Below are 16,640 nucleotides of genomic sequence, written 5' to 3' on the forward strand. Positions count from 1 at the left end.
CTGTCTCTACATAAGGATACTTATATGACACAATGAAATTTCACTTAAGACAGCTTTCAATGATATAGGATATAAATAATTCTAATGCCAAAATGATTTGGTTAAACTGCCATGGTAACTAGGAAGAACCACAACTAAAATAGCAGGTAGAGCTACCTACTAAAAGGTTTTACTACTGGTTTTATAGTACAGCTTCCAAAGTTTTTAATGGTGAGCTATGTCAACTTACAGGATAACTCCAGGGTTAAGTTCCTCTTCCCTAAGAATGAGACTCAGGGCTCAGCCTCCATGATGAAATAACTAGATGTGGGCAAGCTGTTTCTACACTGTATGTGAAGCCCCATGCCCTAAATCTGAAAGGACCTATGTAGAAAGCCTTTTTTTATAAAATTAAAAAAAAAATCCAGTGGTTTTCAAACTTTCTGGTCTCAGTATCCCTTTATTATTATGGCTCTCCCAAAAGAGGTTTTGTTTATATGGGTCATATCTATTGATATTTACTGTATTAGAAACTAAAAGGACTTGGTAAATGAAAATAATTTTGACCTCACAGACCCTCTCCTGAAAAGCTTCTTGGTCCCTGGACCACACCTGGAGAACTGCTGAGTTAAGGCTATTTTTTTTCTGAGTTCATAAACTATACCTTTCCATAAATATCAATCCCTTACAAATATGATAAACTTTGAATTGGACTTTACATAGTTACACTTTTGAGAAGTCCATGTATATATAACTTAAACTCATAAAAGATCATTCAACTTCAGTCTTGCTAGTGCAAGTCAGATTTTCCCATGAAACTATATTCTGAACAGCTTGGGAACCTGAAGAGAATGTAAACTTGAAGGGGGGTGGGGGTTGGGAGTTGGGATTGTTTTTCATTTTGTCTTTGTATCCCAGCACTTAGCCTGAACAAATGCTTGCTGATTGATATAAAACTCATTACATTTGAGGTGTGAATTGCCCCAGCATTTATTCTATTTTTGTCACTGGTATAAACTATAGTAATGGTTTCCTGGTTAAAGTTTTGTGATTGTTGTTACAATATGGAAAAAAAATATAACTTGAGGGGAAAAAACCAAACTCAATGTATATGTATATACTAGTTATGCCAAGTTAAATGAAATGAAAGCAAAATTGGTTTGCTGCATTTCCACATTTAAATTGTTTGTACAGATCCATGAAATTGGAAGATTTGTCCATTTAAAATGGTATAAACTCTTTAAGTATGATGAAGCTTTTTTAGTCTCAATTATGGGGATCCATGCTTTTTACAGGTTTGTGTAGAGAACAACTCCCTCCCCTTTCTCATTCTGTGCAATTTTTATCTGAGAGAGCAGCAGATATAGAATCTAGAAGTCCTGGGTTCCACTCCAGGTTCTAACAGTTGCATTATATGAACTTACAGGCAAGCATTTCATCTTTCAGGACCTCAGTTTCCTCCCCTTTAAAGTGAGGGGATTGAATCAGATGATCTCAAATATCCCTTTTACTTCTAAATATTCAGTGATTTTTCTGTTAATTCCTTTATAATTCTTTAATGTTCAACTACATCACTCAGGTGGTTCACCTGTTCTGCATTCCCTATTCTGGTCCACCTACTTTTTACCCCCCAGACATGTAACTAAAAGGAGGCTAGGGAGGGAATAATAATTAACAATTAACATTTATGTAGCATTTACTATGTGCCAGGCACTGATTATTTCATTTGATCCCCACAACAACCCTGGGAGGGAGGTGCTATTATTAGCCACATTTTACAGTTGAGGAAACCGAGGCAGACAGTGACTGAATGGCTTTCCCAGGATCACAGAGCTAGTAAGAGTCCAGAGACCAGATCTGTCTTCCTCAGACGCAGCACTCTTAACTGTCACTTAGCTGCTTCTAAAAGGGTATATTTTACGCTCCTTTTATAGTTAACGTCACTTTAGTATAATACTCTGAAAACCCATTTTAACACCCATCATGAACTAGCCCAGGCCTAATCACTCTCCTAACCTCCATACTTTTATATCTGTCTTCTCAGACATCTTAAACTCAATATATCCAAAACTGAACTCTGTCCCCGCACAAAACTGCCCACTTTTTGAACTTGCCTGTAACTGCTGAGGACACCACCATCCTCCCAGTCACCCAGGTACATAATCGATGTGTCCTCCTTGACTCCTCACTCTCACCAACCACACCTCATCTATTGCCAAGTCCTGTCAACCTTCCTAACATCTCCTATATAGTCCCTTCATTCCTCTGACGCTGCCAGTGGCCTAGTGCAGGTCCTTCATCACCTCACAACTCACAGCTTGCTGGTTGATCTGTCTGCTTCAAATGTCTCCATATTCTAATCCATTCTCCACTCAGCTGTCAAATTAAATAAAGTACAAGTCTGACCATGTCACTCCCCTATTCGACCAACTCTAGTTGCTCCCTATCATCTCCAGAATTAAAATTTAAAAGCATTTGGTGTTCATAACCTTTTACAACCTGGCCTCCTACCTGTCCATTTTTCTCATACTTCAGTCCCCTCACCCCTATGCTCCTTGCACAAACACTCCATCTCCAAACTCCAGGCATTTTACATTGCCTGTCCCACAAGCCTGGAATCCTCTCCCTCCTTATCTGCTTCTCTGGCTTTAAGTCCCAACTAAAATCTAAACTTCTGCAAGAAGCCCTTCTGGATCCCTGTCAATACAAAAGTTTTTCCTCTGTTGTTGATCTCCTGTTTACCCTGTATATATCTTGTTTGTATATAGTTATTTACATGTTGTCTCTCCCCTTAAACTGTGAGCTCCTTGAGAGCAGGAACTGTCTTTTGCCTTTCTTTCTATTTCCAGCACTTAGCAAAGTGCCCGGCACATAGTAGGTGCTTAATTAAATGCTTGTTAATTGTGAACTGACTGATCATGTGTTTTTGGATTACTGGCAGTTTTGATTTTTCTGAAATGGTTTAATGAGGTACATTTTTTTTAAACTGAGAAAATGTCAAAAAGGGTTTTTTGCAGAGGCAAACAGCTTGGAATTATTCCAAGTGCTGCACATTCTTCCAAATGAGATCCATATTGATACCTTTTTCAATGCTGGTACAAGTTCGCTGTCCAGCTGTTAAATTAATGGGCCAATAGGATTCACGTTAGAATCAGGGCAATACAAATTTTTAGCCACTTCGTTTATTCAGTCTGGGCAGTTAGGTCAACTTTTTTGGAATAATGATTGATTTGATTAAGGAGGTTTTGTAGTATTCTGGCACTCGGTATAATTGACATCAGCATCAGAAGTACTTGAAGGACCTTGCCCCTTACAGAGAAATCCTTCCATCTGAACTCTGCACAGCATATCCACCATGATGCTACCAAACATCTAAAATAAATGAATTATCTTCCTGGTTCCCCCCACCCCCACTTGCTACTGATACTTACAGATTGTTAGTACTTGGTTATTTATCTCTCTGGCAAAATCTAAGATTCTTGCATAATTTTAATGTGTGTGAATACACCTTATTTGAGAAGAGGCTTTAAAACTGCATTTTGTTATGCTAAATCAAATTCTTTTCTTAAAATTCTAAGACAGTGGAAACTTTTTAATCATGGTACATGCTTACTTAAGTTAGAAGTTTCTGAAAAATTTCTATTTCTATTTTACTCCTGAAAAATTTTCTAGTATTTAAGCAATACTTATCTCAGTGATGGTTTATTTGCTTTATGCTGAGTATGAGTGCTAGCAGCTAAGATTAACAAAAAGTTTGTTGCCCATGAAGAAACACTTTCCTCTTCTAGAAGGGTCTATGTAGCATCATTTCATAGAACTAAACTTTCTGTCTTCTGGTTTCATTTACAATAAAAAATGTGACTATGTATATCAGTCAGACCACAGATTAAGACCTAGAAGGGATTTAGAGGGGACGTAGTCCAATAACTTTATGTTATAGCTGGAGAAACTGAGGCCTTAAAGAAATAACATGACTTGCCTATGGCTTTATAATCAGTAAGTTGGTAGAGGTGGCCCTGGAGCCTGGGTCTTCTACCTCCACACCCAGTGTCCTTTCTACATCATCACTGGTTGCCATTTGGTGGGGATTCATGACAATGGTCCAAGACTTCCAACTAAAAATTCTTTAATGGCACTTTAAGCAGTTAAACACTTGTAGAAAATATTATGTAGTATATTAAATTACCTTGGGGGTTCACAACAGTTTTTGGTTGCTGAAAGATGTTCATGGAATGAAAATTGTTGGGAACCACTGCACCATGTAATATTTATCAACTGGTCACTGGAAAAAGTCACATATAGAGGGATGTGATTGCCAACTCAACATTTGATTTTCACACATTGTGTTGCAGGGCTTAAATGAACTAATGTATATAAAGCACATTTTGTAAGCTTTAAAGTGCTACAAGTTGTTACAGTTAATTTTTTCTCCTCCCTCTTCAAAGCACTAGATTATGTTAGCCAGAATAAGACTTATTAGTTTGCTCCTCTTTAAGATCTATTTGAAAGAAGTTAAGATGCAAATTCTTCAAATATGTTACTAATTTGGCCTGATCATTTTGTTCAACAGAGTTTTAGGTGCTGGACTTTGTCCAATTAGTTTTCACTTAAAAATGATAAATTATCAAGTACAACATATTGTCCTACCAATGGCTTATTTATCCAATACAAGTGATCATACTTACATAATGTTACAAGGTTCATTTCTGTCCTTCAGACAACTCCCACTTTCCCATTTCTTTTTTGTGGGAAATAAAGTTCTTACATATTTTATTCCTGCATGAGTATTTTTGACTCCACACCAAGGAGCATCTAATGTGGTGCAAAAAGATATAAAAATGTTAAATTTTGTTTCATTATTGTTCTACAACTTGTGTCATCTTTACAGTTTAGAAGGTAACCTTGCTTTTCAACATGAGCACTTTCAAATTATCACTTAACTTCTAAAATAAGCTTGGAAAAGGTAATATTAAAACCATAGACCATTTAATAAGAAATCTTATTATATAACTTGGATTGTATTAGAAACTAAGACGCCCAATGAGCTAAAAAACTGTGAGGATCCTTGAGATGTTGGAGCTACTATCGATATCTTTGTTATTGGCCTTAATACTTATTAGAATGATAGCATTTTTATAGTGCTTTAAGGTTTGCAAAGCTGTATGTGCTATTTCATTTGATCCTCACAAAAATTCTATGAGCTAGAAGTGTATTTTTATATAAGCTGCTATTATACTCATTTTACAGAGAGGAAAGAGGTTGAGAGAAGTTAAGAAACTTGACCTATTAGTGTCTGAGGAGGTAGCATTTGAACACAGGAGGTCTTCTTAACTCCAAGTTCAGTAACTGTCCATTGTGTCACTTGTTTAAGTAATTTGATAGAGACACTCCACCAATGCAGGTATTAACCACTCTATGACTTTAAATAGATAATTTTTTATCAATTTTACAGTCAACCTGGTGATCTTTGAACTGATTTCCAGACAGACCAAGTCTCAAACTCCTTTCCACTTTGTGTAGGTGCTGCTAGAGCTTGTGTTTTACTAGTCTAGCCTTTGAGAACCCACAGTATCATAACAGGGTTTTAATGAAAGAGATCTTTCTTTAATAAATCATTATGGTTAGTACATTGTATAAATATCCCTGAGATGTGGCATTCAGTAACTGAGCAAAGGAAGTTTTTTGGGTTTTTTTGTTTTTTAATAAAAAACCGCCAGGCATTATGATATCCTCTTGGTGTTTGGTGTCTAGGGTTTGTGTGTTTGTGTGTCATGTTTAGATTCTACTCTCATTTGTTTGAGGAATTTACTAACAAGATTTCTGATTAATTATTTGGTCTTATCTGCCTTATGATGGACTACTTTGAAATGTTCATTCTTACAGTTTTGGTTTTTAGTGAAACAAAAAAATTTTATATCTTCTTTTAACATCAAGCCTAATTAATGTAAACATGATTTTTACCATTCTTTCTTGTAATCCATTTTTTAAAGTGCATAAGCATAAAAACCTCAATCAGCTGAAAATAGGAAATTGATAGCAGATAAAAGGCATTTAGCTTTACAAGATGGGCATGTGGTTAAAAAAATGAGTATTTACTGTGCCTATGGACACTTTCTTGGGGAGAGGCAGGGGAGAAAGTTGGGTTGGTATCTATGATTTCATTGGCTTAGGAAATTCTCTGTGTAAACTCCTATTTCCATTGTAGATAACTGTAGGCTCTGCAACAGAGCTTTTTGGCACACTGAAAGGTGAAGTGACCTGGCCTATACATACAACCATTATGTAACAGAGGTGGGATCTAGGTCCCAGGCTTCCTGGCTCAAGGCCAGCTCTCTCTCCACTGTGCCATGCTGCTTCAGGACAGGTGCTATTCTTTAGTTATATTTTAACAGTAAGCTTGGAGTATTAAATACATTTTTTCCACTAACTACTTTTTTCTTTAAATCTTAATTTTATTAAAAGCAATAGAAGTTGGAAGTAAAATGCCAACTTACCAGTCTCTATCATTAATTTTTCACTAGGTATTGACTTTAACACTTCCAGGTTGGCCTCAGTTTTCAGTGAGCTAAAAAGTTATAAAAAAAAATTATGTAAATTTCAACTAAGAAAGGAGAGTTATTTATAACAGGAGTGATCTCTTCACACAACATTATTCCCAAAGTAGCATAAATTCCATTTCATTACAAGGTTTCAGTTGCCAGGTACTACACACACATTTTTCCCTACTTTAGCATCTGAAAAGCTTATCAGTAAAATCTTACTTTTGAAAAAAATCTAAACTAGGGGCCTCTAAGACTTAGGAAAGATAGGAGTTTGATTTTTATAGTGTAACTTCAACTGTTCAGTCATTTTTCCATTGTATCTGACTCTTTGTGATTCCCTCTAGGGTTTTCTTGGCAAAGATACTTGGTGTGGTTTGCTGTTTCCCTCTCCAGCTCATTTTACAGATAAGGAAATTGAGACAAGCAGGAATAAGTGACTTGTCCAGGGTCACACAGCTAGTCTGAGGCCACATTTTAATTCAGGAAGATGAGTTTTCCTTATTCCAAGCCCAGTGCCCTATCCACTGTGCAACCTAGCTGCCCTTAGATAGTTTTCAGTTACAGTGTAACTAAAACCAGTTAAATAATTTTGAATTACCTACAATTTGCTGAGCCAATCTGAATGGTCAACTCCTATGTGGGCCAGGTGGTTATATTGTTTTCCATAGCCCTACAAGTATACTGGTCTCAACCATTTTGCAAAAGATATTAGTCACAAGGGAGATTAGTGGATCAAAATAGAACTTTTAATTCAACAAATATCTATCAAGCACCTACTATGAATATGCACTGTGCTACAAAAACAACAAGGAGCATCCACTGTATTAGGGTAATAATACATAAACGAACACAAAATAATTTCAAGGAGAGAACTTTAAGCAGTTCCAGGGGTCAGTAAAGGCTCTGCACAAGTGGCACTGGATAAGCTTAAACTGCATGTTACACTTGGTCAACACAGATTTAGTTAACTCTAACTATACCAGGCACGGAGTCAAGGTCTCAGAAGGGAAGGACAAAAACAGTACTAAGAATGGATTAGGAGTGCTATGTCGACTGGTATTTTTGTAGGAAGTACAGCAAAGTAGCATAACTCAAATGATTAAAGGACAGGGCCAGGGGCTTATGATTTCATTAGTATAGAGAACTTCCCATAAGAAATTCTCTCTATCAGTTTGGATCAGCACCTTCTCTGCAATTTACAGTCTTAAGAAAGTTGTCCAGCATTGAGAGATTAAGTGACTTGAACCTGAGTCTTTCTGGCTTCAAGGCCAGTGCTCTATCTCCCAGTGCTAGGCTTGAAGTCAGGAAGAACTGAATTCAAATTCTGGCTTAAGAGACTTATTAGCAGTGTGACCCTGGGCCCATCACCCAACCTCTCTAAGCCCCGTTTCTTATCTGAAAATGGGAGTAATCCCACTGACTTCACAGGGTTGTTGTGGGAATCATATTAGATAACATAAATGTTAGCCACTATTGGTATCATTATATCATTACTGTCTCTGGACAATCTGAATCCATAGCTTATGAAGGGTGTTTGAAAACCTTTTAAAAGTTAGACTGATTAGCTGCTTAGAGGATATAAACATGAGAATATACCAAGAAAGAGTATGCTGGAAAGAGCCCTATGACCTAGGGGTCTCTGAACATATTCACCCATCTCTCTTTTCTAGGCACCAATTTCCTATGTAAAATGAGAAGATTAGTCTCCTATTTCTCGAAATCTGTGATCCTACATTGTAGTAGAGATATATTTTCCTCCATCATGATAAGACCTAGTAAAACAATTTTAAGTTTCAAAGACAGCAGGACCCTACAGTTAGGTTTGGGTGGAGTAAGGAAGTCACGAGTTTTTAAAAACCAACTAGTAGCATTTGCCTTGAAGGCTGGGACTGTTTTGGGGTTTTGTATCTCCAGTGCCTGGCATTAATGGTACTTGGATTGACAACCCCCGAGGGCATTTTGGAGTAAAGGTACAAATTCCAAATGTAGTTACAAATTTAAAGACAAAGTGAACTCATTTGAAGTTACCTGGTATTCTTTTTTTCTGAACTGAAGAGCATCAATAAGATCTTAATGTAACTCCAAAGAGTTATCAAAGTGCCTCTGCCCTTTGACCCAGCAATACCACTACTACATCTATTTCCCAAGATGATTAGGGAAAAAGAATATTTAAAAACACTTTGAACAGAAATTGCAATTTAAAATGCAAGACCAGGAGAGCCGTTTTAAGTATAAAAATTAGAATCAAGCCTTCCAATTTACTTCAGGCCCTCACAGTTACTTACCTTGGGGGCAGCTAGCTACCTAAGCTTACCCCTTTTCAGTCAGTCCATGAGAATTTAAATGCTTATTATGTATTAGGCACTGTGTTAAGCCCTAGGGGTACAAAAAAAGGTGGAAACATGGACCCTGCCCTGTGGGAGCTTCCATTCTCGTGGGGGAGACGATATGTAAATCCATAGGTCGACCCAAGATACATAGGGAGTAGATGGACTGTAGCAGAAAGTGGCATTTGAGCTGGAATTCTAAGAAGCAGACATGAAGAGGGTAAGGGTTTTAGGAATGGAAGAGAGCAGATGCCAAGGCTGGGACACCTGAGAGGACGTGGCCTGGACTCTGTGAGGAAAAGTAAAAAGACCATTGTAGCGGTCACAGAGGGTATAAAATAAGTAGGACGATAAGGAAGGGCCTACTTGTGAAGAGCTTTAAATGACAAATGATTTTAAATGTGATCCATCCTTGAGGCTACAGATGAACTATAAAAGGCAAGAGCCCAAATTGAGCTGATGTTCTGGTGGCCTAAAATTTCATAAAACTTTGGTATAACTGAAAACACTGTACTTGATAGAACAAGCCTAAGGCAATTTTTTCCCCTAAAAGTAAAATACTTAAAAATCCAAATCACAACACTTTAGTAAAGAGAATTTTAATTATTTTAAAAGTATTTATGAATTACGCAAAAACTTGAAGGACCCGTGCAGTCCCTATGTGGGTACTCCTACTAATTCACATCACAACTTCTTTGTCTTAAACAGAGTTCTAAGAACATGACTGAGCCACATAGCTAGTAAGCACTGGAAATGGAACTGGAGCCTAGGTTTTAGGATTAAAGATTTAAATTTGGGAGGAACCTCAGTGGTAATCTAGTCTACCTACATGTTACAGGTGAAGAAACAGGCCCAGTGAGGTTAAGAAACTTGTCCAAGGTCACACAAATGGGAGAAGAGCTGCAACTGGAACTGCGGTGTTCTGATTATAAATCTCGTGTTCTTCTTCCCTAACTCCAAGCTAAGCACTTTACTGACTCCTTATTAATAAATAAATCATAATGAATGACTTCAAGCCAAAGGATTCTTAAAGCAATTATGAATTAAAAATAAATGGCAACTAAAAGACTTCTTTTAATTGAACCCACCTACATCTAAAATTCATCAATAAGTAGCTCACTTTAAAACAATTTATGAAATCTTAGTATAAATGATTTTAAGAGCATAATGTTAAACTTACCAACCATTAATTCCTATGTAAAGATTCATGTCAATTAACGCAGCTGCTGCTTCCTTTGTGCCATCAAAGGAATGTACCTAGAATCAAGATTTATGTATATGAAAATACTGACTGGTTTCTTTCAATTTCTGGAAAACAAGATTTTACAAAAGAAATGTGAATTTGTATTTAATAGTTTTAGTATTGTGGCTGCTTTAGCAAGGGTTTTCTTTTAAAGAAAACAGCACTCTTAAAATTCTTAAATTCAAGGAGTGAGTCATTCAGCAAGCATTAATTCACTGCTTACGGTGTATATGCCAGGCAATGTACTAGGTGCTGGGGATACAAAGGCAGAAACGTATACACACAAAATGAAATACAAACTATATACAAAGTGGTTTCCAGGGAGAGAACACTAGTAATGCAGAGAAATCAATCAGATTCCTGTAGGAGGCAGCTCATTCCAGGGCCACAGGATAGCCTCTGCAAAGGCATGAGAGGGGAGATGGAATGTCATCCAACAGCAAATAGGTCATTTTGGCAGTAGCCAGACCATGAAAACCTTTTAAAAAACCAACAATGGAGGAAGAGAAAAAGGGAGGTCAGATCTCATGAAATAGGTTCCCTTGTAAATCACCGTGCTGTGCTACAGTTCTAGACAGCTCCCAAACTATCTCCAAGGAAGAATGAATAACAAGACACTGAAAGGAGAATAGATATAAGGGGTCATAGATTAAGATCTATAATAATCTGGATTAAGATCTTAACATCATCATCTACCTAAACTCCTCATTTAACAGATAAAGAAACTGAGGCCCAGCACTAGATAATGTTTGGATCTACCTGGAGCTGCAAAAGTATATTCTACCTCATGATGTTGGAAATTGAGGCTAAGAGTTAGAGCACTGGTGATGTAAAGATGGACCTGGCATTGAAATAATAGTACTTATATGGAGCTTTAAGGTTTGCAAAGCACTTCACATGATCCCTCATTTGATCCTCACAATAACCATAAAAGAGGTGCTGCTATCACCCCTATTTTAGAGATGTGGAAACTAAGGCTGAAAAAGCTAAGTGACTTGCTCAAGGCCACAGGGCTTCTAAGTGTCTGAGGGAAGATTAGAACTCAGGTCTTCCGGACTTCAAGTCCAGCACTCTACATCCTGTGTCACATAGCTGCATAAGTGGTGTGACCAACAACATAATCCATAGTTCTTGAGAATAATTCTGTTAAATCCTAGTATCTTCCTTGATTCAATCATACTTGACTAATGACTAGGTCTGTCAATGAATACTGTTGTATGAACGAAGTTGATTAAAAAGGGATGAGGGGGGACTTTTTTGTATTATTTAAAATTTTTATGTTTTTACAACTAAACTGGTATGTGTCACCACTGTTGTCAATCAAAACTCAAAACTTTGCAATGCCCAATCATGTATTTCTAGTAGACCAGTAACTGGGAAAAAAAAAAGTGCACGCGTGTGCACACACACCCACACCCACCCATCTCTGCTACAGGTTTTTAAACGAGAACAACAGGGTCAGATCTGTGCATTTTGTTAGCCAAGTGAAGGATAAACTGGAGAAGACTGACATTGGAACCAGTTAGGAGGCAACAAAATAGCTTCCATTAAAAAGGGGTGGGGAAGATGTAAGAGATGGTATCTGGGTAATACTTATAAGCTTCCTCGGTGGTTAGATAAGCAAGGGAGAAAGCACTCTTAAAAACGAGGAGCCAAGCACTGAGAGTATACTATTATGGGCCAGGCACTGTGCAAAGTGCTCACAGTTTATTGCGGGGGACAACATGCAAACAACTACATACACACAAGATCCATAAAGGACAATTGGAAGGGATCTCAGAGGGAAGACACCAGCATTAAGGAAGACTAGGAAATGCTTTTGTACGAGCTGGGATTTTAGCTGGGACTTCAAGCCAGGAGGCAGCGGTGAGGATGGAGATGAGAATGCCTGGAGATGAGAGGTATGGAATGTCTTACTCAAGGAATGAGCAGGGAGGCCAGTGTCACTGGAAAGAGCAAATAATGTAAAACTGGAATAAACCTTAGAGAATCAAATTCTCTGGTTTTACAGATGAATAGTCTGAGACCCAGAGAGAGTAGGGACTTGCTCAAGTGAAGTAGTAAGGAGAATCCGGACTGGAGCGCAAGCTCCCTAACTCCTAATCCAGTGCTCTTTCTAATTTATTGCCTTGCCAAAGGATGATTAATGATTTAAGCCCATTCCCCTCTTGAGGTGTAAGTGAAATATGTAATTTGTTTTAACTGCTAATTATCAAAGTAAACATGCAAGAAAAGCAAGAAGCACTGAGTTAACGCTTATGCAAATCAGTCAAAGGTGATGTGGCTATTAATTCATGGTCAGTATATATATGTGTGCTATTTATGATTCATGCATGCTCAAAAACTAGAGTTTCTCTAGTTGGACCTGGTGACACGGTGAATAGAACACTGGGTCTGTAGTCAGGCCAACTTGAATTCAAATCTGGCCTTGGACACTTTCTTGCTGTATGCTCCTGTAAAAATCACTTAACTTCTGTCTGCCTCAGTTTCCCCAACTGCAAAATGGAGATAATAACAGTTCCTATCTCCCAGGGATGTTGTTAGGATCAAATGAGATAAGCTTTGCAAACTTTAAACCAGTATATAAATGCCTAGCTATTATTAAAAATGTTAATGTCAGAGAGTTATAAGTTAAGACAATACTGTCAAGAGAGAAATTGAGATGGCCAATCAGAACTATAAGTACTAAGCAATTTCAAGTCTAATATTTAGGTTACTCAGGTGAGCTGATTTTCATAATAAAACATAATGACTATGGTAATGTTGAGAAGATAGCCCAGTATAGTGGACAGACTGCTGCAACCGGAGTCAGGAGATCTGGGTTATTGGCTGGGGGACCATCAACAAGTCATTTAAATTCAAAGAACTCCAATTTCCTCAACTGCAAAATAGGGATAATAAGGGCTATAGCATTTACCACAAATGGTTGTTAAGAAAGTACTTTGTAAACTTAAAAGCATATGTAAATATGAGTTATCAGTTCATTAAACTGATTATATATATGTATGTGCATACACACACACACACACACACACACACACACACAGGAATGAGGTTGTAAAAACCTCACTGAATTTTTACACAAACAAGAAAATTAACTCAATTTTTTATCCTAAATAACAGTCATAATTAATGAGTACACAGTTCACTAGATTTATGTGTTTACGTCACTCATGAACTAAGGATTTCCACATTTTGCAAGGCCTTCAAATATGGGAGGAACACCCATAACAACTATATTATTGCATATTAAATATTATTTTTATCTTACCACTCCTCCCACACATCTGTCTCTATTTTTCTTCATTAAGTCTGTGAATTAAAAACAAAAAGATTGTAATAAAACTATTTTTGCAATGTTCTTTAATTATGTTTTAAGCTACTGACTTACCCAAAAATTCAGTGTGTGAGTTTCTACAGTGAAGAAACATTGGAAGCTTTGTTTGTTCTGACAGTTCAAACTGTTTTTCAAAGTACCTGTATAATGAAAAAACAGAATTTCTACATTTAAATTCTGATTTGGTTTGAAGGAATTATTTTTTAAAAGTCTAATGGTCTTTAAATTCAAATTTATTTTTCCCTTAATTTTTTCTCCTTGAATTTGCGGATCACAAATGGCAAGTTTGGAAGTTCAAAACGCCATGCATACAAAATGCCATATAGCACAGGGTCTTTCAGATCACACTGCCTGGGGGAGACCAAAACTTCCTTGCCTAAAAAAAATTCATTCTAGGGATTTAATGGAAGTCTTCAAGTTCTAAGTATATTGTGCAGAAATATAGTATTATAGGCATATTATAATATATAGGTATAAGAAGTATATTGTACAGAAATATAGTATTATAGAAATATAGTAATATAGGCATAGAAAATACTAAGTCTTAAAGATAAATACTTCATTAATCCATGGGTGTTTTTCTCCTTAAGGTGTACATGGAAACCTTTGACTTAGAAGATGGTCTTTGAGAGTTGCTCTCACTAAACATTTATCACCTAATAAGACAGATCTCTCTAAACTTACCTAGATGGACAGTCTGACCCTGGGCCCACACTCAAGCCATTTTCTAGCTTGAGGAAAGAGCCTTCCAGAACCTGTGCTCTGCCAGCAAAATCTCTGAAAACTCAGGATTAGTGTCATGTCACAATGAGATATCAAAATAGGATTTCATTGGAGGTAAAAGTCAATAGCAAAAAAATAACCAAACCAAAGTTTGAAGCAAGCAGAAATGGCCTCCAAACAAGTGACTTTACTGAGTTCTTAATTAATGCTGAGAAAATGAAACACATCCAACCAATGTTAATTCCTTAGAGCATCTCCCGGTAAGGTGTGGCTGGTCAGTGGCCTCTCATCTTTGTCTTCATTGTGTTTTGCAACAGCACCACAAAGAGACTGTTGTTGCTGTTGTTGTTTGTCCTTCATTCTTGAAGAGGACCATGATATTGGGAAGGTGATATCATGACTTGCAAGTGAATTGGATTTAAGTGGAGGAGGGCTGTGCAAAGTCACCAGCCTCACTTTCTCCTCTGGAGCCACTTGGTTGTAGTGGCAAGCAAGATATAGATCAGGAGGACTGGACATGGCTCCAGGTGCAGTGGGAGACTTTGGCCTTTTTCAGCTAAAGTCTTTCCCAGTTTGCCTGAGGCAATGCCCGTTCAGTGATTAAGGCTAGGTAAGAAGAAATGAGGCAATGACCCCTTTTACCTAGTCAAAAAAAAAATCTATCTGAGAGAGGAAGACCTTCAGGGTTTCTGGCCAAAATAGAAACAATTGTTGTTTACACTTTGAGCTATCAGGGTCCAAACAGTGACCAAGTGAGGCTTGGGCTGGGACCTATTGTTGGCCAATCAAAGATAGTCAGAGTGATGTGGGTTTAAGGCATGGTCCTTAAAAAAAAAAAAACTAGGGCGCAAACCCCAAGGTATCTTGCAAGCTTCCAGTGTGACTGAGAACCACACTTAAAGCCAGTGAGGCAGAGATAAGAGGTTGGACAAATATTTACAAAAGGAAGTAACTGAAATAATTTCTTAACTATTTTTCTACATACAGCCTTTAAGATGAGTCATTTCTGACACTCAGGGGTAAGACCACATTAGAATTCTCTGAAAAATAAAAACAACTTAAAAAAGAACCACATTCCTGCTTGCTTCAGACTTTGGGCTTACTTTCTGGTATTACTGACTTTTACCTCCCTCAGAATCCTACTGATGACTCCCTGTAATATGAAAATGATACCGGTTTTCAAAGATGGTGCTAACAGAGCACTGGTGTACTCTACTGTTCATTTGGACAATAATGAAAAATCAAATCCCAGCCTGAAATGATCAATCACCTTTCTCTTCTCTTTTAGTAGGGACAATGGAGGAGAGATAGACATTTTAATCTCATAAAATATGGTTACCACAGATATGGAAAGGATACGAACGTGTGTGCGTGTGTGTGTGTGGTCTTATCTGTCTTCAGATAGCTTTACCAGTCTTATAAATGTCTTGAAACTAAAGAATGTACAAATTCTCTTGTTACTAACTTTCAAGGTTTCACAGTGCTTAGGAAGCATTTAATCTCAATCTGTTTTCTACAGTTTAAGCCCTTTCTACTCTCTTGAGGCAGAAAGGAAATATTTCAATCACCCCTGACTTTTTGTACCGGTATGCCTCCTCCAATATAGACTACAACCCCTTTATAAGTTGGCAGATAGTCTTTAAAAATTGCCAAAGCAAAAACATTCACTGTCCCACAGGCAACCTAGTGATGAGCTTGGTTGACCTTAACTCTAAGACATATAGTCTATTGTTGAACCCATACTTGAAGTCTTTTCTTAAGACAAGAGCCTGCTGCATCTATCTTTGTATCCCCAGAGCTGAACACAGTACTTTGCAAACCACATGGGAAGTATCTGCTAGATACTGTGCTGCACTGGAAAAGTGAACCTAAGGTCAACCCCATGCCAGGATAAAACAGGGGAGTAGGTCTTTAATGGAGGTTTGTTTAAAAGGCACTACAATCATATGTCAGCCATTTTAAAACACAGTTTTCCCACATAATGGCCAAGAGTCCTGACTATATCTATATCTAAGATAATGAAGGTACTAGCTTGGCAAAACCTGGAAGAACCTGCAGGATCACTTCCATACCACAATGAAGCACTGGAATAGGATGTTAATGGGAGATAAAGAATACCATCTTCTTTATACTTAATACCCTACTACATACTTGAAAGGCTAAACCTTTTCCTCCAGAATAGAAATATCCTATTTAAAGGAGCATAGCATTTTAAAATTAAATGGGTCAACATCTCATGTGTGAACTTTTTTTAACTTGTGCTGCTAGACTAGAGTACGAAAAAATGTTTCGTTCATCTTAATAGTTAAATATTGCAATCAACTATGATTTCATCACTGTGGGTATCCCCTTTCCCCGCCACCTATAGACACTTCAGTTCCCTCTCCCCAAGCCATAGTAGACATTCTTAATGAATGGTACACTGAGGCTCCAAACATCATCTGGTGAGCATTTTGTCTCATGATGTCTTAGGAACTTAGCTAGGTTCC

The 16,640-nt window shown here is 37.4% G+C and overlaps 1 protein-coding gene across 4 annotated transcripts in view; it reads right to left on the minus strand.

The window, feature by feature from the left end:
* Positions 1-16,640, minus strand: part of TATDN1 (TatD DNase domain containing 1) — a 49,163-nt gene that overhangs the window by 2,637 nt on the left and 29,886 nt on the right. For 3 of the 4 annotated variants that reach the window (XM_020965000.2, XM_020964999.2, XM_078153727.1), the window contains exons 7-12: positions 13,483-13,568; positions 13,363-13,403; positions 10,029-10,105; positions 6,474-6,544; positions 4,665-4,791; positions 4,166-4,261 (exon numbers count right to left, since the gene is read on the minus strand). In XM_020965000.2, coding sequence (XP_020820659.1) covers positions 4,166-4,261; positions 4,665-4,791; positions 6,474-6,544; positions 10,029-10,105; positions 13,363-13,403; positions 13,483-13,568 — 498 coding nt within the window. The remainder of the gene's footprint in view (positions 1-4,165; positions 4,262-4,664; positions 4,792-6,473; positions 6,545-10,028; positions 10,106-13,362; positions 13,404-13,482; positions 13,569-16,640) is intronic. The other variant, XM_020965001.2, reaches the window with a different exon arrangement.

Source organism: Phascolarctos cinereus, unplaced genomic scaffold (genome assembly GCF_003287225.1).
Source record: "Phascolarctos cinereus isolate Bilbo 61053 unplaced genomic scaffold, phaCin_HiC Scaffold_4;HRSCAF=312, whole genome shotgun sequence".
Taxonomy (NCBI): domain Eukaryota; kingdom Metazoa; phylum Chordata; class Mammalia; order Diprotodontia; family Phascolarctidae; genus Phascolarctos; species Phascolarctos cinereus.